Source organism: Odocoileus virginianus, chromosome 17, assembly GCF_023699985.2.
Source record: "Odocoileus virginianus isolate 20LAN1187 ecotype Illinois chromosome 17, Ovbor_1.2, whole genome shotgun sequence".
Taxonomy (NCBI): Eukaryota; Metazoa; Chordata; class Mammalia; order Artiodactyla; family Cervidae; genus Odocoileus; species Odocoileus virginianus.
Window position 1 is genome coordinate 21,586,295 of NC_069690.1, and position 20,007 is coordinate 21,606,301.

Genomic DNA, 20,007 nt, shown 5'->3' on the forward strand with positions numbered 1-20,007 from the left:
CTTCACATCAGGTGGCCAAAATATTGGAGTTTCAGCTTCGACATCAGCTTTCAACCCTCCAATGAACACCGAGGACTGATTTCCTTTAGGATGGACTGGTTGGATCTCCTTGCAGTCCAAGGGACTCTCAAGAGTCTTCTCCAATACCACAGTTCAAAAGCATCAATTCTTCTGTGCTCAGCTTTCTTTATAGTCCAACTCTCACATCCATACATGACTACTGGAAAAACCATAACCTCGACTAGATGGATGTTTGTTGACAAAGTAATGTTTCTGCTTTTTAATATGCTATCTGGGTTGGTCATAAATTTCCTTCCAAGGAGTAAGCGTCTTTTAATTTCATGGTTGCAGTCACCATCTGCAGTGATTTTGGAGCCCCCCAAAATAAGTCAGCTGCTGTTTCCACTGTTTCCCCATCTATTTGCCATGAAGTAATGGGACCAGATGCCATGATCTTAGTTTTCTGAATGTTGAGCTTTAAACCAACTTTTTCACTCTCCTCTTTCACTTTCATCAAGAGGCTGTTTAGCTCTTCTTCACTTTCTGCCATAAGGGTGGTATCATCTGCATATCTGAGGTTATTGATATTTCTCCTGGCAATCTTGATTCCAGCTTGTGCTTCTTCCAGCCCAGCGTTTCTCATGATGTACTCTACATATAAGTTAAATAAGCAGGGTAACAATATACAACCTTGATGTACTCCTTTTCCTATTTGGAACCAGTCTGTTGTTCCATGTCCTGTTCTAATTGTCACTTCCTGATCTGTATACAGGTTTCTTAAGAGGCAGGTCAGGTGGTCTGGTATTCCCATCTCTTTCAGAATTTTCCACAGTTCACTGTGATCCACATAGTCAAAGGCTTTGGGATAGTCAATAAAGCAGAAATAGATGTTCACATGGTTAGAGGGAGGGGAAGAACGTGCTCTCAACACTGAGCTAAGTGATATTTGTGTTGTCAGGGGAATGCCGGAATGGACCTCTGACCTGCACAATGACTGCATTCCTGAAAAGTGCAGAAATCCATACTGGATGAATAGAAGTCTGGCTTTCCAGCTGAAGAAGCATCCTGACTTATAAATACCACTTCAGAGGCAATTTGTTTGATTTGATTGATCTTCAGTTGTCAACTTTCTACAGGTTTCTCCCTTTCTCAGGCTTCCTATAAAGAAAGGGGCAAAATAGTGTATCAGAATGTTCTCTGGATTCTTCTGGTTGTGTCACAAAGTAGTTGGGTGTGCTTGGATAGGTTGCTTTTCTTTTTTGTTTTTAAGTAATTTTACAATTTTTATTTATTTATTTAGTTGGGCCATTCATTCAGGATATTTAGTTGCTGTGTGCAAACTTTTAGTTGCAGCATGTGGGGTCTAGTTCCCTGACCAGAGATCTAACTCAGGCCCCCTGCATTGGGAGCACAGAATCTTAGCCACTAGATCACTGGGGAAGTCCCCTCACTTAACTTTTCTAGGCTTTAATTTTCTGCAAGGGAATTCCCTGGCAGATCAGTGGTTAGAACTTGGTGCTTTCACTGCCAGGACATGGGTTAGATCCCTGGTTGGGGAACTAAGGTCCCACAAGCCAAAAGCCATGGCCAAAAATAAATAAAATACAAATAAAAAAGGATTAAGAAATTAAATGGAAAGATAATCTTGAAGGTGATATATTAATAAAGACTCACTGTTACAAGTGAAAAAAAAATTAGTTCATACTCACTAAAGCAAATCTGGGAGTTTTTAGAGTTGTGTAACTGAATGGTCTGGGGGTGGGGGGTGGAGTTATTGCTTCAGGTAGAGCTTGATCCAGATATTTAAATGATGGTAGAAATCTCTCTCCATATTTTGAATCCTTTTTTATCTGTCTTGGCTTCATGCTCAGGGAAGTTATCTTATATCAACCTGGACTAATGATGTTAGCACATAATGCATCTCAGCCAAAAGTTCTAGCAGAAGGCAAGGTGTGGAGGCTCATAGTTCTGCCCAAGTCGCAGGGTCATCTCAAGGAAAAAGGATACTGTGTTCTGATTGGCTAGCCCTGAGTCACATGCCCAATGAGAGGCTAGGGACAGAGGAACTAGGCAGGCAAAAATAGCAGGTGTTGGACACAGGCGCTATAACAGAAAACAAACATATGTATGGGCTTGAGTCCAGGCCCTGTCACCAGCCAGCTAGGTAATCCTGAGTAAGCCATCTTGGTTTTCTCACCTGAAAAACAGGATGGTGACTTTCCTGGTGGCACAATGGCTAAGAATCTGCCTGCCATTTCAGGGGACATGTGTTCCATCCCTGGTCCGGGAAGATCCCACATGCAGGGCAACTAAGCCCATGTGCCACAACTACTGAGCCTGAACTCTAGGGCCCACAGGTTACAACTACTGAAGCACATGCGCCTAGAATATGTGCTCCCCAGCAAGGGAAACCCGAACACCACCACTAGAGAGTAGCCTCCCCTCACTGCAACTAGAGGAGGCCTGTAAGCAGCAACGAAGACTCAGTGCAGCCAGAAATTAATATATATATATATATATTTATGTATATAGGATGTGTCTCTATTGTGTGGGGTTAAATGAGAGAAGGTATCAAAGGTGCCTCATGTGGAAGGCTCATGACACATGTTCAGCCTAGGATGGTGTGACTTTCGTTAATGATTCTGAACAAATACTGCACTTCAGTGAAGGAGCAGCTCTTTAGAGAATAACTTCCCTTGTGTAATCACCTGCAGAGTGAGGGCTCCTAACCTTCAGCGGAACAAATCCAGATTTTACATATAACAAGGCTTTGACAACTCAGTTATGGATATTTCTGTTTGATTTTCTTGTTAACTCAGGATAAATTTAGCTAAAAGCTTCTTTTGGGTTCAACCCTTGGCATTTGAGAATCACTCTAAATTGTCTGAATCCTTTCTCTTGCTCTAAGTCCATTCTACTGAAGACATTTGTTTCGCTTTTTCAGAGTAGAGGATCTAGGGCTTTGTAGATTAAAGAGTTAGTGCCAAGAGATCTTCTTACAGCAAAGCTTCCATGAGCCAGCATCACATTATAAACCAAGAGCCAAGAAAAGTGACTCAAAGTCACCATATTCACAAAAGACTGATCTTATTTACATAGCAGTTTATTAATTTTTGATCAGGATAGTGTTCTGAGACCATAAAATATCAATGCTTCCCATCCAGGAAATCCTCTCCCCTGTGCCAAAGGACAAAGAATTTATCTGCCAGTAGCTCAGTGGGCATGGAGTCAATCTTTGCGATCATGTTATCTCCCCTGCCAGGTAAGCATGGAGTCAGTCTTAAGGACCACTTCACTGGGCCATGGTGAGGCCTGCTAGAGCACCGCCATGGCAACCCAACTCATTGTACCAAATTTAGCATCTGCCAACCTCCACCATGGCAACCCAACTCATTTTACCAAATTTAGCATCTGCAAACCTCTGCATTTTTTAGCTTCTCTTTTCTAGGCTCTCAACTGACTATGCCTCTTTGATTCACATCATTTATATCTGGTCCACAGCATATATAACACCAGTTGATGAGATGTTCACTTACTCAATTATAATCACAGTCCAGTCCCGCCCTCCTAGTTTCACTGGGTCACCGTGATGGAAAATTGTGTGTGATCACAAATTCTTCAGGTATCCACTTACATCCTGCTCCTCCCCCCACCCCAAGTAGCTCAATCACTTGCTGTGTTTTAAGAGTTAACCCATAGGAATAGCCATTTTTCACCTCATATTTCCCTCTATGATGGTTTTTCCTCTCTCCATCTTGGGCACCCTTCACAGATACTACCAACTTTTCCCGAGAGGGGAACTCACTTGAACCGTGAATTCATGACAGCAACAAAAGAAAAGGTGTAGGGATTGGAATGATCCAGTATTGACATCAACACATAGTTTGTGAACAGATTCCTCCCATCGTTTGTCACATTTTTCTTTGAAAGCTCAAGGCAATGTTTTTGTTAATCAAGGCATTTGGTTAAAATAACAATTGAGTTTTAAAGATACTACTTTATTAAGTCTTGGGACTTCCCTTGTGGTTCAGTGGTTAAGACTCCACTCTCTCAGTGCAGAGAGCACAGGTTTGATCCCGAGTCAGGGAACTAAGATCCCGCATGCCAAATGGCATGACCGAGAAAAAAAAAGACGTCTCTGTCTCAATTTCTACACCTTTGCAACTCTGGTTTTAGTCTGACTACATTCAAACCCTCTGCTTTTATTTTCTGCCTGTGCTTACTTCCAACTGTGGCAGTTTCACCTTGTCTCTATTTGTCATTTTCCCCCTCTGTGCCTTGGTTCTAACGACTCTTTGATGGGGATATCTCACAATCCCTCTCTCTCTCTGTCCCCCTCTCTGTTTTTTCCTCTATCTGTAAGTTCCCTCTTTTTCCTAGCTTTTTTCTTTGAATGGTTATTTCATCGTTCTGCCCCCACTTCCCCCTTTTTTCTTATTCTCTTCACTCCCTGTGCTTATTCTTCTGTGTCATTCCACATTTCCTATTCTCACTTCTCATCATCCTACCAGTCTCTGCCTCGCAGTTCTTGTCTCTGTGTTGTGCACTGTAGCTGTTTGTGCTTTGTCTTTCTGCCGGTCTCCAACTCAACATATTGCATGCTTTTTCTGTCAATGAATCTTTCCATTGACTGCTTCCTCTACCTTCTGTTCTGCTTCTCAGCTTCCCTGCTAATCTTCATCTCTCTCTCTCTTTTTTTGGTCGCATCATGCAGCATTTGGGATCTTTGTTCCCCAACCAGGGATCGAACTCATGCCCCCTGCATTGGAAGTGCAGAATCTTAAACCACTGGACCACCAGGGAAGTCCCCCGCTGGTCTCTATTACCACCTCTTTCCTCTCACTCTGCTAATCTGTCAGTCACTACCACCTGTCTCCCCCGGATCTGGTGGTTCCTCCTTGTCACTCACTCACCTTATTTCACCATCTAGACTATCTGTATCTTCCGCCATTGGGGTCCCTTCCCATCAGCCGTTATTTCTATTTTGTTTGTTTTCTTTATGACCATTTAACCAATTCTATGATTTTGGTTCTTCTCACCATCCATAACAGACTTTCTTGAAATTTCTGCCAAGGATTGTGTCTTGTCCTCTCTTTGTCTCTCCTATGGAACAAATCTTTTCCTAGCTGTCCTTCCATCTGGCTATGTCTGTTTCTTTCATTCCCTTTGTCTCTCTCTAGCTTAGCTTTTTGCTTTTATCTCTCTCTTGCTTTTGTCTCCTGTATCTTTTCTGTGGATAATTAAGGGTTATCCATTTCTTTCCCATTGTTTAGTGGAATTGCAACCTTCATCTGCTTATACTTCATACAACCTGGATGTTCTGCCTGCAGAAGGGAGGTGTCTTGTGCAATAGAAAAAAAAAGAAAAGAAAATAAAGTAAAAGCAGCAGAGGAGAAAGGAGAGCTTGCAAATTAATCCCAGAAGAGAGTCAGATATTCCTTAATGCTTCTGCATCCAAGTGGGAGCCTCACCTCATTTGCTTCTGCCTCTGACCTCATTCTTCCATGAAAGCCTGAGCTTGGGAAGATCCTATACGGGGCACCCAGAATGGGTGGTTGAGTTCCTGCTATGGCTCTAGACTTTAGTACAGTCTGGAGAAGACAGACCTAGACAAGTGCTCATTCCTCTAATGAATCTCAGAATTCCTCTAAGAATCTGCATTTTCTTTGAAAAGGTCCAAAGACACTAAAAAAAGGTAAAAGGAGGATGCTGGACACAGTCAGACTAGGTTGAAATACAAACAGAATAATGTGGTTTTGAGAACCAGAAACATCACCAGTTTCTTGTCTCTTGGCAACTGTTATGTCCATCCCTACTGGTTACACATAGCACCTGTTGTACCCTCCTCCCTCTGCTATAATTTGGTCATGGATGAGGTCTCTCTTCTCTCTGATCTTCACCCCTTCTGACCAGATCTCTTTCTGATCCTAGAAGGACTTCCACTTTCCTCATCTGTTCCTGTGCTAAAGCAGAGTCTCTGTTCCCGTTGGCAGTTTCATCCAGCTTCATGCCTCCCACTACCCTTTATTGGTAGCACAGACTGTACCTCTGGAATTAATTTGCTGAAAAGGGCAGTTGTCTGATGATGGGATTCAGTGAACAGTAGCCCAGGTTCCCACCCATCCATGAATATTAGCATTTCTCCTCAGATCCTAGGAATGCAGGAGTTAGCTGGAAGAGGAACTGAGATACTGAAAACCCAGTCCAGGCCTTGTCCCTGGGGGACAGTGCATTGAAGACCAGCGTCTCCTGGTCTTGGTCTTCCCTCCCCCAGGCCTGGCAGAGGAGGAGCCTGAGGCTCAGTCTTTCAGGCTGAGAGTGGAATCATCCCTGATGATGGACTCACCATCACAATCTGTCCTGGTGCCCCTGGTTTCCTTGTTTCCAAGGATGGGTGGGCAGGGCCGAGATCGCAAAACATCACGGACCAAAATGTGGACGCCCAAATTTATGCTCATGACACCCACAGTGGCCAGTCCAGTTCCACCAAGGATGGCCAGAGCAAGAGGGATCTGGTGGCGTTGCTGGAACAGCCACAGGCTCATCCATCCCAGTGGCACCAGGCGGAAGAGGGCCAGGGTGGCCAGGGTGGCCCAGCTGGTCACGCTGAAGGCCAGGGATGGGGCCTGGCGAGAGAGCAGCAGTAGCTGTCGTAGGTGCAGGCAGGTGGAGTTGAGCTCCAGGAGCAGAGACACCACAGAGAAGCCCACGTAGTGGCCGGACAGAACAGCGGTGCTGAGGCAGCTCACTACCTGGGGAGCCGAAGTCAGAGGTCAGAGGTCAGAGGACCTTCCATGACTGACCACCCATGAGATCCCAACATGATCAGGTCCCAACATCCCAGTCCTCGAGAAGGGTTCCCAAGCATCTTGTGGCACTTCCCACACAGCCCCCAACAAAGCCAACCTTATGTTTACCCTTCTGTTAGGAGCCTGAATAGCCTAGTAACAACCCTTCCATAGAATTGAATTGGAGCAGCTCTGGCCCCAGGCTGTCTGTCCCCTACTATTTGCATTCCTATGCTTTCACACCCCATCCCTACTCCCAGTACTGGGACTCCACCTTCTTATTAAAGCTCCATTGTCAATGTTTCGGCAATAGACTGGACACCTGTGGGAACCCAGTCTCCTTGGGCAGTGCTGACTCCAACTGTGGCCAGCAGTAATCCCCTCCCCCCAGTTCAGCCCAAGGTTGGGAGGATTAAGCGCCAGCAGGGGTCAGAAACTGGGGGAAGTCACAGGACAGAAAGCTGAGAGACTAGGAACCCCCAGGCTGGGCATGCCTCCTTCCCTGTCTCGCCGCTGGCCAAGTCTCACCACCACATGGTGACAAAGAAGTTCCCAGGCTTGGCCCAAGGTCTGATTCCAGAACAAGTCAATCCCATCTGCCAGGAAATAACCTGTGGGCAAGGAGGGGAGGTTGGCGTTAGGCCTCCCCCAAGCCAGTGTCCAGTCTTGAAAAGAATCTCCACCCGCTCCTTTCTCTGCTCTTTAGTTTCCTCTCAGTAAAGCTGCCAGAAACATTTCACTCCATCAAGAAATGGAAGAGAGAAGGAGACCTGGAATGACTTCTGGAAGTTTGTCCCCTGCCCCAAACTGTTAGGGGAAGCACACTGATTGAAATCGCCCACCCTGGCCAGGCACCATAGTAACCATCTGCGTGAGTTGTTTTAGGACAGGAGGTCCTGGTAAGGAACAGGGAACTAATAAGCCTCCACCAACCAGAAGAGTTTGGGAAAGGTCAAAAGGAGACACCACCTGTCCAACCACCTCCCAGAATCCTCTCTGGCATCCACCTTAGCCGAACAAGCCATGTACCACCAGGAAGGACTCCGAGTCAGAATGATTGGCTAAGGACAACCTAGAAACTAATCTCATCGCCATAAAACCCATGTGATAAGAGCAGTTCTCCTGGGTTCCCTTAACCTACTGCTCTCCACGCGGGTGCCCTTTCCCAGTAAAATCTCTTGCTTTGTCAACACATGTGTCTCCTCGGACAATTCATTCCCCGACTGTTAGACAAGAGCCCAGTTTCGGGCCCTGGAAGGGGTCCCCTTTCCTGCAACAAAACTGGTCCAGCTTTCCCTTAAGACTCACCCACAGAGACAGCCACCAGCACCAGAGCCCAGGGAGGGTGGCCATGAATCGGGTCGGCGGACATCTGAGGGTACAGCGACAGCCTGGAGGAGACGGGGGAGCCATGGTCAGCGTTTGTGTAGATACGGATCGACAGCACCCACTCATCCACAACCCCACCCCAGCCTCAGACTCTTCGAGATCTCGCATGGATTCTAAAGAAGCCCCCGGGTCTTTTAATCCCAGCCAACCTGCCCCCCTCCCTCGCCCTCGCCACGGTGCCTCCGAAACCTCTTAGGTCCCGCACCCGAGCAGCGCCCCGGCCCCCGTAAGCAGGCTGTGCACCAGGGAGACACAAGTGTTCCGCCACTTCCAACGGTCCTGGGCGGCAGATCCCGGCGTGGGCAGTAGCTGCAGCCCCCAGTGCAGCCCCCGGAAAGCAGCGAAGGAGGCGCCGGTGACGAGGAGCCCAGAGGGCGCCATGGCCTGGCGGGCAGGCTAGGTCCGGATCGGTCCCTGGGGCTCCCGGGCTCTCAGCCCCGACGAATCCAACACCCCGCTGCGGGGACTGCGAGCAGGCTTCTCCGCAAGGCTGGGTGCCTAGATTCCCCCGCCCGCTCCGCCTTCGAAATCGGCTTTAACTTTTCCGGATCTCTTCCACGCCCCCAACCCTTGGCTGGGCGGTGATTGGAGAAGCGGTGGGGCCACCGCCCCTTGAGGCACAGCCTTCGATCGCGTGTCGCCCTGGAGGCGGATGGAGGGTAGGGGACTTACCCGGATCAGACCCGTAAACGGAGCTTAGGGAGGCTTTCTGGATGTCGACAGGGGTCTTCCCAAGCTCTCTGGTGTCCCCACGTCCCCACAAATCCGGAAATGGCTTGTTAATCTCACCTGACACTCTCAGAGGCCCAGCCATGTGAATCTTCACCTATTTCACCTGCTCTCACCTCTCACCTGCTGGCCCTCCTGCCTGCCCTACCCACTTAGCCCTGAAGTTAGAGGCCAGGGCAAACTCACTCCTACGGGCATAAACCTCGCCATCGCTCTGCCCCGCGCCCCACCCCGGTCTCAGTTGTGGAGCGGAGGGGCACCTCACTTCCTTCCAGCCACCTTGAACACATTTCAGCAACCCCACGTAAACTCCAGGAGTCCTGCCCTTTGACATGGTACCTCTCATAGGGAACACTCCCTTTCTCTGAGAGACCCACCAGTCCCTCCCCTAACCTCTCCGGAGGACCCTTACCATCAAGAAGGGAACCATTCAGCCAGCCCCACAGACTTGAAAAGTAGCCCCCACCGCCCCCCCCCCCCCCCCCGCCCCCGCCAGGGCTTGGTACCCATTAGGGGAGGAGTGAGTATCTCTGCCAATCTGAGGAGGCAAAGAGAGGTCACACAGGGTCACCTCAAGACTGGGGCAGAGTCAAAGGGAAAAAGCCCCATCTTGCTTTCAGAAGCAGGACTGTCAGGATTATACAGAAGCTTTCAGCTTTGGGGGCAGGGAGCTCTTTCTCTCCTGAAGAGTGACAGGTTCTTCCTGTTTCCCATTTTACTCCATCCACTCTACACCTCTTTAGGTGGCAGCCACCAAGTCAGAGCAATAGCTGTTCCCTATACAAGGAGTGGATTCCAGCTACTCCCAAAGAATAAAATTCATAAAGCAATAGGTGCTCCCACAAATGTTCTCACAACTCCCCTCCTCCACCAAAACCCCATTAAATGAACGGGGCTGGGGGGATCCCTTCATTCTTCCACACCCACCACTCCAGAAGTTTTAAAAATTACACTGATTCTTTTAAATCTTATTTATTATATGAAAGCCATACATGATTAATGGAGAAAATCTGGCAACTACAGAAAACCAAACAGGAAAATTACGACTTTATTCCATCATCCAAAGATAACCACTATTATTAACAATTTGTCTGCAGTCTTTTAACTCTTATAAAGTACACACCCATATTTAAAAAAGCAAAATTGAGATCACATAATACACACCATTTTATAACCTTTTTAATATTCAGAGAGCATTTTTCTTTCCAGTCAAATGCTCTCCTACATGACTTTTAATGGCTGCGCAGTGTTCCACCATCTGGGTGGATACATAATAATTTACTCAAGCAACCCTCTCTTGCAAATTTTCATTACAGCAGAAAAAGAAATGAATTCCCAACCGGACAGTTGGTTCTCAATTTTTCCTACTGCATTGCTGGGATGAACATCTTATAACTAATCTTTAATTATATTCTTAGGATACATTCCCAAATGTAGAATTACTAGATCAAAGGCCATGAAACTTTTAGGATGTTTGGCACACATTACCAAACTGACATCAGTAAGACTACCCATTTGTATACCTGTGTGCAATGTATGAGAGTGTTAGTACTCCTTTGTCAATAACTGGGTCTTATTTTTTCTCTTATAGTTTGCTACAGGAAAAATGCTTCCAGCTATAGCAGCCTTTCTTTAATTACTAAAAAAGCACACCTTTTCCCATGGTTTTATCTATCGGGATTTCTTTCATGAATTTTCTGCATATGTCCTTTCACAGCTGGCTCTTGCTCCTCTAGGGTGCTTATAGACAAATTACATGGTGATGAGGGGTGGAAGCAGGAGGATGAAGCGAAGGACGCTTCAACATGGTCCCACATCTCTGAGGGAGGCAGAAAGACTGGCGAGCAATGGAGAATGAAGTAGACGGCTGGAAGCTTGTCCTCGGTGGAGGGTGGCTGTCCTCCCTCCTCCTGGGGGTGCTCCTGGCCCCTATGGGCCCCCCTCTGCAGGATGTCCAGACAGGGCCCTGTGCCCTCCAGGCCTGGTCCTTCACTGGTCTTCTGTCTGCCTCTGTGTTTCCAGGCTTTTTTTCCTCATTTCTGCTCCATGATGGGTGAGGATGGCAGAGCCATGTACCCAAGGCTGGATGAAGACACTGTGGCCCGTGAAGCGAGGAGGGGAAGAAAGGATGGAAGCAATGTCCAGGGACAGAGCAACCTTTGTTGCAGCCTGTGAGTGGACTCAAGTCTACCCACCCTCCTCTATTGCAGTCCACTCACATCCAGCTTAGGCTGCAGAGGGTGGGTTCAATGAGCTACTCTCTCCTAAAACTGTTCCTCAAAAGTGGAGAACAGGACCCAGTTACCTGCACAACTCCTGCTCCCAAACAGAACAAACAGCTTCCAATAACCCCTGAACTTGATTACCTTCAGGCAGACAGACTGGGCCAAGGCTGAAACACACCAGAACATGAGCCCAAGGGTGAGATTAGATCAGGAGCTGGGGGTGGCAGGTTTATTCTGCCTGATGCCCCTAAAGCGGTCACATCTCATAACCCATCTCTTCTGGTTGCTAGAGAGGAGAATTTCCTGCCTGCACAGGCCTGAGCTGAATCTCACACCCTGTCCTTGAAGAGTAAGTGGGGGAAGTCAGCAGTGGTAGCTGGAAACCCATCAGGGCTGTGGTCCTGCTCTGGGAGGCAGGGGAAGCCTGAGCCACCTTTGCTTGGTGGGAAGTCAATGCCAAGACTTGAGTTCCCAGCAGCTCCTGGCATTGGTCTAACCCTAGTTCCTCCCTTCAACCTCCAGCCCCAGCTCCCGGGGTTCTGGTCAGGGGTGGGGGAAGGGCAACAGCTTATATGAAAAGCTGTTCTGTTCCCACCCACAGCAGAGGACAGCCCAGGCTCTGAGTCCACACAAGTGGGCTTCTGATTCCTTCATGCACACTCAATTGTGTGATTCCCCATTTCACAGGTGGAGAAACTGACACAGGAGGCCTAAGGGTCCCATGTGGAGGTGAGTAGCCCTGAATTTAGAGTCTGGGCCAGACTAAGGAAATATAGGGAACAGATAAGAGCAGGGGGATGACTACTCAGATGGGCAACTCAGTATGACCTTTTCCCTGAAGAAGAAACTTACTTTTGAACTTGGAAAGGCCAGTAGGAAGGAATGAGGGGCAAGGAAGGAAGGAGGATCAGGAAAGGGGATCCTTCCTGCATAAAGGGGAAGGCAGGGTTTTCTTTACTCCACTTCTTCCCACTGTCAAAGACCAACTATACTTGGGTACTCAGAGCCCTCTATTCCTCAATTCAGCCAGGGTCTCTGATCTGAAACTTTTCTTGCTGGGTCAATCTGGGGCAAGGTTCTCCAACTGAATAGGGTTCCCTTCCCCAAAAGGTATCATCACTCTCGCTGTTCAGACCTTCCCAACCCCAGTTCTGTCACCTTCCAGAGGAGGGGGAAAGCAGCTCCTTCTCCTCTTCTTCCTCTTCCTCCTCCTCCTCGAAGCCAGGGGCAGAGGGCAACAGTTCTTCAACTGGCAGCTTTAGCTGGGTCAGGACATAAAGCTTGCCACTGAAGAACTACTGCGGCTCAGCCAGGTGAGGATGTGGGAGGCACAGGTTCCTAAAAGGGAAAGGAAAGAAAAATGGGAAAGACCTGAGCAAGGCCATGTCACAGGGACACTGTCCCACTGGCCATCAAAGTCCGGCTCCAGTGGATGTTCAACCTTCTAATGAAGGGCTTCTTGGCTCTGACCTGGGCCTCCAATGAGGGACAAGAGGCAGCTCTGAACCTACTTCCTTGCTCCTCTTTCCAGAACTGAATGCTGTAGAAACCTAGATGTGCTCTCACCCCATGTTGCCTTGGCTAATCACAGGGTAGCCTCCAGCCTCCTCAGCACTGAGAGGGCAGGATCTGGGAGCCTGGACACTCTCCACCAGTTACCCAGGTATTAGGTGAGAAGGCGTACCTCAGGTCCAGAATTGGGAGGGATCAGCGCAACTGACTCAGTCTCAGGAAATTCAGCAGGAAGAAGAGTTTTGGGGGGGCCTACATCTGGGGAAGAGTAAGGAAGGGAGGAGGTTTAGGGTTTCGAAGAAGGTCAGCAGAGGTTCCTGGGACTGTGAGGAGAGGAAAGGGGACCAGAGGCTGGAGGAAAGGGAGGTAGGGCAGAGTGGTTGGGCAGCTTCCCCAGGACTCTTAAATGCCAGGCATTCCGCTTGCGCATTCCGGGTACATCTGGTATGAATTCCAGGCTGTCTGCCGGCCCCTCCATGTCTGAACTTTGTTCCAAGTTCCAAGCCCCGCCCCCACAGTTCCAACGCATGAATCAGCAGGAAAAGCCGGGCCCTGCAGCATGGCCCAGGGAGGGGGCTGGGGGCGTGGCAGGCTTGAAGGCAGCGAGCTTGGGAGGGTGGGTCTGTGCTGACACTCTGTCGAAGGGCATGGTCCATGCCAGTGTGAGGGGCCAAGGCGGTCTTGCCTTTAGATATCTATGCTCAGAGGGTAAAGGGAGATTAGGGTGGGAGGTTTTCAAATTACAAAACCCTCTTGGGAGGTATGAACTTTGTGGCATCTTCCTTCTCCCAGGTGACCAGTTCAACTCCTTCCCACTCTTAACTGCCTGAGCAGGCTCTGTTCAGCCCATAGGACTCAGCTGCTGCTGAGAGTCTGTGCCAAGCAGGTGCCCTTGGCTGCAGGGAGGGGTGGGCCCAGGGCACTGACCCTCTGACCAGCTGCTCCATCAACCCTTTGGCACCCTGACAGCTCCTAGCTCAGTCTGACAGCCAGGATGACAGGCCAAATGAGTTGGAGGCTGCAACTAGGGCCGGAGAGAGGTGGGGGCAATAGCCTAGCCAGAGGCCACGGGGAGGGGCCAAGAGTTGGCCGAGAGGTGGGGAGAGAGGGAGCCCAGTGATGACTAACCCAGGCGCCCCACCCAGCCAGCCGGCTTCCCAGGCGGTCAGGGCCAGGCCTGGGCTAGGGGCCCCACTACCGGACAGGCTGGGGGGAGGTGCAGAGGTGACCTTCTCTCGGCCCAAGACGGCCAGTTAGGCTGGGGAGGGGGGAAGGTTAGAGTTTCCAGGCTCTCCTTCTGCCTGCTCCCCCCACCAACCCGCGGTGAAACCCTAACCTTTGGGTTGCATAAGGCCCCCGCACCGCCGCCCCCTACTCCTCTCCCCTCCCCCCTTACATAACATCCCCTGGAGGGAACGAGAGGAGGGGCTGGCCCGCCCAGAGACCCCTTCCCTGCCAGGGCGCTCAACTGGCCCTGACCCAGTGAGTGCCGGCACAGGCAAAGCACCTCCCCGCTACCCGCCCCGTCCAAATCCTCCTCAAGCCTGGGAGGCCGGCTCCCGTATCCTCAGACCAGAGGGCGCCGAGGTTAGCCGCCCCCAGCCCTCTGGCCCCTCGTCTTCCTCCCAGCTACTCCGCGAAACCTCCCGCAAGATCACTGTCCCAGACTCCTTCTTTAAACCTCCTGACACACTACTCCAGCCAGTCAAGGCTCCTCTCTCCCTGAGCGCCCCAACCCCCGCCGCCCCCTCACCCCTCCCCCGGAAGGGCAGGGTGTGGCCGTCAGGACCCTACTTTCCCCCATTACCCCGTTAGCACGGGTCCCTCCTGTGCTGCCGGGACCCCAGCTCACACCCACCTGGTGCTGGGTGGGGGGGGGTGCTGAGGGTAGGGGAGCAAATCAGTGCGTCCGATCCCCACGGCCGGCGGCGCTGTCTCTTCCCAGCGCCCAGCACACACCGGCTCCAGTCTCCGATCAGCTGGCGGCGTCGTGACGCACAAACTGCGATTGCACCGCCCAGGGCCAATCACCGCCCACTGCTGGGCAGCGTGACTACACCCACTCGGGGGCGCCAGAGCTTCGCCTTGGTCCCGCCTCCCTGGACGTCTTAGCTCTGATTGGCAAGGAGGCCACCCCTTTGCCGAGTGGAGTAGAGCTAAGCCACGCCCACCAACTCGAGAGCTGGCCAATAGGTAAAAAGGTGTGGCTTAGCCCTGCTTCTAGGCTACTTGCTCAGAGGGGCGGTTCGTCAAACCCGAGCCCTAAAGAGCAGAAGGAAGTCGAGGCGTGTGTGTTTGCGGTGCATACTGGTCTATGTAGTTCTCGGTCTGACACCTCGTTCCCAGAATCCAGCGCGCTCTGTGAGTTGGCATTTTTAAACTCTTCTCTGAATCCATCCCGGCGAACTCTTAAAGGGCTACAGCTCCTCCTTCTCGGAGCTGTGAGTGGTTCTTTTAGACAGCCCCCAAACGGATTCACTGACCTCTTGCTGGAGGCGATGCTTCTCTCAGGAAGAGCAGGAGAGGCTGCAGGAGTGAGAACTGAAGGTGGAAATCAGCCCCAGGGCACACAGACTCTTCCTTTGAAATAAGGACTCCTGGGGGCTTTGGAGGAGGACTGCCCACCTCGGCTGGCCTCAGCTTTCTCTTGGAGAGGTCTAATCCACTCCTTCTCCTGGAGGGCCTTCCTAATCAGAGGAAACTTCTGGTAGATGTCTTGCCCCAGTCACAGAGAGACAAAGCCTGTCAAGCAGCAGCTTCCCAACGAAAGATTTATAGCACAGCCTTCACCTGAGGGTAGAAGGAAGACTTGTGGTCGGAAACTAGGGGACGGGCCGGGCCAACGTGCAACTGGCCAGCAACCCAGTCCTCAGCACGATATCCCCATTCTGTCCCGCCCCCCCCCAGAAGCTTTTCACTGACTCAGGCCTACTTAGGGGAAGCGATTTCAGAGGTGGAGACCAATGAGGAGGCTGTTCCTTCCCCAGAGGCCAATCAGAGCATAGAGGGGCGGGGACATGGGCAAAATAATAATAATAATAATCGGAAAAGAACCCAATGACTTGGCAAAAGCTGCAGAACCGCTTCGTTAAAGGGGCAAGTGTGAGGTCCATCCCATCTCAATCACTCCCATCTCTCCACCACCATCAAAAAGGAACGTGTGGAGAGGGATCCATGACGTTTCCATAAGCTCCCAATTGTGGGTGAAGGCAACAGCCTGGAGTGTGAGGCAGCTCCTTCTGTATGAAAGACGGGCTCCATCGAGGGATTGCTATGGCTCCCATGAGCTCCAGAATGCCGAACCTGTGTTCATAACATTGTGCCTTTAAGGAAACTTCCTGCCTTCCACCCCGGTAACAGCTGATTGTTGGAAAGTGTGACCTCAGGGGACGAATCAGCTGTTACCACATCCTCCTCCAGTTCTGCCCTCCTCTATCCCCTTCTTCTCCGCCCTCGCCCCCCCCCCCCCCCCCCCCCGCCCATGGGTGGTGAGGAAAGGAAGATGAAACCCCAAATATGGGGGACCTGCTTGTACGTTCTTTCCTCTCCTCTCTCACTCCAAGACTGCCTCCCTCCCCCACCCTCCCCCATCTTCTCCCTCCCCCACCCTCCCCTTCTCCTTCCTCCCGCTTCTCCTTCCTCTCCTGCCCCCAGCCTGCTGGTTAGGTCTTCAGAGGCTCTGAGCGAGGAACGAGAGGCATTTCCTGTCGGCACAGTCAGCGCAGACCCGCCCTCCCCTGGTCTAGTTGGGAGGCCAGTACTGGGGAAGCCCAGGATGGTGGCTGCCTGGGTGTGTGGGTGCTCTAGGAATGGATACTGGGGAAGGTCCCATGAAGCTGCGGACCAAACCTGGAGGAGAGAAATGACTGTGGAAAGGAGCCTCCCCTGCTTCAGAACTCTGCTTCCCAGGCCAGCTCCCCGCTACTCCCTCTCAGGTTCCTCCCCAGACAGGGTCCTGCTAAGGAGATCCTCCTGGCTTTGCCCATTACTCTCCATAGACATTTTTTACACTGCTCCATTTTTTCTATTTTCACCTCCCCGTCCCCTCGCCCCCACCAAAGGTGCTAATATGGAACCTCCCAGGGGCCGCAGGTGGAGCACAAAGGCCCCAGGAACCAGGGGCTTAGGCTAGGAAGTTCTGTGCTGGAAGACCCAGGTAAATATTTTGCCCAGCCCTGAGCTGGGAGTCAGGGTCACTCCAGGACAAGCTTAGTGTGACGTCCCAGGACTGACTTGGCAAGGTTGAGAGAAACTGAGCAGGGTCTTGGCCGAGCTTGGAAGAAAGAGAAATCTCACCAGCTGCCCCCATTTACCATTATGCTTAGCACAGAAGTCCTATTCCCTTCTTCTCACCCAAGACCCTTGGGATAGGCCCTTTCCTGTTTTGTTCTAACTTACCATATCCCCATCCTGCCACTCTGTAGGGCAAAAGCAACAGGCTTTGAGTCCAGGGTTTTTGATCACAGCACTATTGACATTTTGGGCTGGATAATTTCTTGTGGGAGCTGTCCTGTACACAGTAGCTTGTTTACTGGCATCCTCAGTTCACTAGGTGCCTTTAGCACACCGCCCCGCCGCACCTGCCACTTATGACAATCAAAATCTCTTCTCCAGACATGACCAGATGTCCCCTGGGGGCCAAAATCACCCACCATTTAGAACCACTGAGTTAGACAAACTTGGATTCAAATTCCAACTCTTACCACCTGTAAGCTTGATGAAGATACACTTCACATCTCTGAGCCTCAACTTCCTCATGTACAAAATTGAATGAATAATAAAATCATGGCTTATTGTAGGGTTTTAAAAAGGAATATGTTTGAAAACACCTAGCACAATACCTTACTCAGAGTTGGTGCACTAGACATTAGCTTCCTTCACTTTTCTCCTTGCCACACTGGCAAGAGCTGAGCTCCATCAGCATGGGCTGACTGTTGGAACTGCTGCAGGCTCCCTCCCTGACCATCCAAGCCATGACCTCTGAGAAACTCAATATGGGGTTTGGTGAAGTAGAGTCTCTGACTTGGTTCCAGATCCCCCAAAGCCCAAGGGTACTTGGTCTGGGATTCAGGGAGCATTTGGGAACAGAGTTATTACAGGACACTGTATTTCAAAATGTGGCCTGCAGATTGCCTGCATCAGAAATACCTAGTGCTTGTTAAAAACTTAAGATTCCAGAGGTCTCAATCAGAAGTACATCATAATATTTGAAAAATCATGGTCTTAGGGTTTGAATTGGGGAAGGTGTCATTACCCCAGAATTTTAGAACACCAGTGCTCAGTATTGCAAAGACATCTCAATGTAAGGGATGGAAAGAACTCTGAAGAGATGTTAGTTACACTCAAGGTCATTGGTGCATTACAAGCCAAAACCACTAGAGGGCAGGGCACACACAAACTTGCAGAAAGAAAAAGGAATGCCTCCTCAGTAAACTGAAACCAGAGCAAAGAAGACTGCAAAATTCTGTTGGTACTAAGAAGCAGGCTCAGGTGCACTAGTGGTAAAGAACCTGCCTGCCAATGCAGGAGTCATAAGAGACGTGGGTTCAATCCCCGGGTTGGGAAGATCCCCTGGAAAAGGGAATGGCTACCCACTCCAGTATTCTTGCCTGGAGAATCCTGTGGACAGAGGACCCTGGAGGGCTATGTCCACGGGGTGACCAAGAGTTGGACATGACTGAAGCGACTTATCACGCTGCACACAAGAAGCAGGCACTACCTCCAGACCCTCCTCTGGTCTTAGGTACCCAGACCAATGTTGGGGATACAAGATTGTTAAGAACACGTAATTTCCCAGGTGAAAAAAAACAATACTGCAGGATGGTTGCTAAAGGGAAAACAGTGGGGGAGGGACAAATTAGGCGTTTGGGATTAACACACACACACTACTATATATAAAACATATAGCCAACAGAGACCTACCATACAGCACATGGAATTCTACTCAGTATTCTGTAATAATTTATATGAAAAGTATCTGAAAAAGAATATATGTATATGTATAACCGGATCACTTTGCTGTACACTTGAAACTAACACAACACTGCAAGTCAACTACAACACTGCAAGTCAACTATTCTCCAATAAAATTTAAAAAACAAAACAAGGGACTTTCCTGGAGACCTAGTGGTTAACTCTCTGTGCTTCTACTGCAGGGGGCACAGTTCCATCCCTTTGGGGAACTGAGATCCCACATGCCACAGGGCGTGGCCAAATTTTTTTTTTTTTTAATTAAAAACAAAATAGTGCTTGGCCGAGGAGTACAAAGAACATTGGTTTTAGAATGAGCCAGGCCTAGAGTTGAATCCTGGTTCTACCACTTCCTAGCTACGGGACCTAAGCAAAATCACTTAAAGTAGTCAGCTTCCTCATCCTAAAACGGATCTAAAACTATCTTCTTAAAAAGGGTTGTGGTGAGGATTTAAAGTATGCAAACTGCTTAGCAAGATGCCTGGCTCCTGATCAGTGCTCTATAAGAGGTGGCTGTAAGTTATTACTGCTCAAGGTCATGTGACCAAGCACATCAGCGGTTCTAGCTGCCTTTTTCAAGCATACAGATGAAATCAAATTATGGCTGAGCCATTCCTGTCTCCTCTCTAATTAGGACTTTAGTTTTTTCTTAAGTGCCTTTATGGAGCTCCCACACCTCCACACCAGACTCCTACATGAGGCAAACTCTCTTTCTAGGAGTGGGACTGGAAAAATAGATACTGGTGTCTCCCTGAAGACAATGGCCTGTCAATCCTGCAAATGAGTCAGAACCGAGACCTCTTGAAGGAATCCTGTAGTTCTGGTGCCAGCTCCCTGGTTTCTGCTCCCTGCCGTGGTGCACCTTCCCACCCAGCCACCGTGGCATCTGCAAGGCTCTGACAACAGCAGGCAGGCTCTGTCATACAGCAGAGGCAGATCTTCAACAGGAGGTCTTGGGGGAACATTTCCATCCTGGCTTTTCAGCCTGGGCAACTTCTCTCCCCAAAATTGCCCAGAATTATTATTATTTAAAAAAAAAGCCTTAAAAGAGCTGTCAGTGGGGAGGACTCCAGAGCAGATCTGTGCCCCAGTTTTGAGTTTCCATGCTGCCACTTGGACAAGCCGCTTCCAAGGTTCTTGGTTTTTTACCTGTAAAATATGAACAATAATAACCGCCCTTCCTAAACCACTGAGTGTTGTCAGGGCCAAATGGAATGTTACTGCTGAAACATTTTGGAAAATTAAAAGCTCTTTCTTTTGGAAGGCGGCATGGAGGCGGTGAAGGGACTTACTGTGAAAAGTCCCAGCTCTGCTCCGGGTTTCTTATCGGTAAAACCAGAGCGAGGTGGTTGTGGTGGCGGCGGCGGCGGGGGTCATCACCCGGTTAAAGGCTG

The 20,007-nt window shown here is 49.9% G+C and overlaps 1 protein-coding gene and 1 long non-coding RNA gene across 2 annotated transcripts; both read right to left on the reverse strand.

Moving 5' to 3' along the window:
- Positions 1-3,095: 3,095 nt before the first annotated feature.
- On the reverse strand, positions 3,096-8,719 carry TLCD2 (TLC domain containing 2). The gene is made up of 4 exons (XM_020909812.2): positions 8,383-8,719; positions 8,097-8,179; positions 7,317-7,399; positions 3,096-6,752 (listed from the first exon to the last, which is right to left on the reverse strand). The coding sequence occupies exons 1-4, from the start codon at positions 8,556-8,558 to the stop codon at positions 6,300-6,302; spliced, it is 795 nt and encodes a 264-aa protein (XP_020765471.1). The 5' UTR covers positions 8,559-8,719; the 3' UTR covers positions 3,096-6,299.
- A 1,143-nt stretch (positions 8,720-9,862) lies between these two features.
- Positions 9,863-15,108, reverse strand: LOC110147977 (uncharacterized). Its single transcript, XR_002317023.2, has 2 exons — positions 14,502-15,108; positions 9,863-12,469 (listed from the first exon to the last, which is right to left on the reverse strand). It is a non-coding gene; the product is annotated as an uncharacterized lncRNA (long non-coding RNA).
- Between the last annotated feature and the right edge of the window lie 4,899 nt (positions 15,109-20,007).

Excerpts from the sequence above, each read along its gene's own strand:
- TLCD2 (XM_020909812.2), bottom strand. The coding sequence starts at position 8,558 with ATGGCGCCCTCTGGGCTCCTCGTCACCGGCGCCTCCTTCGCTGCTTTC. Across the intron at positions 8,180-8,382 it reads GGGGCCGGGGCGCTGCTCGG|GCTGTCGCTGTACCCTCAGA; the intron begins GTGCGGGACCTA and ends CGTCTCCTCCAG. Across the intron at positions 7,400-8,096 it reads GCTGGTGGCTGTCTCTGTGG|GTTATTTCCTGGCAGATGGG; the intron begins GTGAGTCTTAAG and ends CCTTGCCCACAG.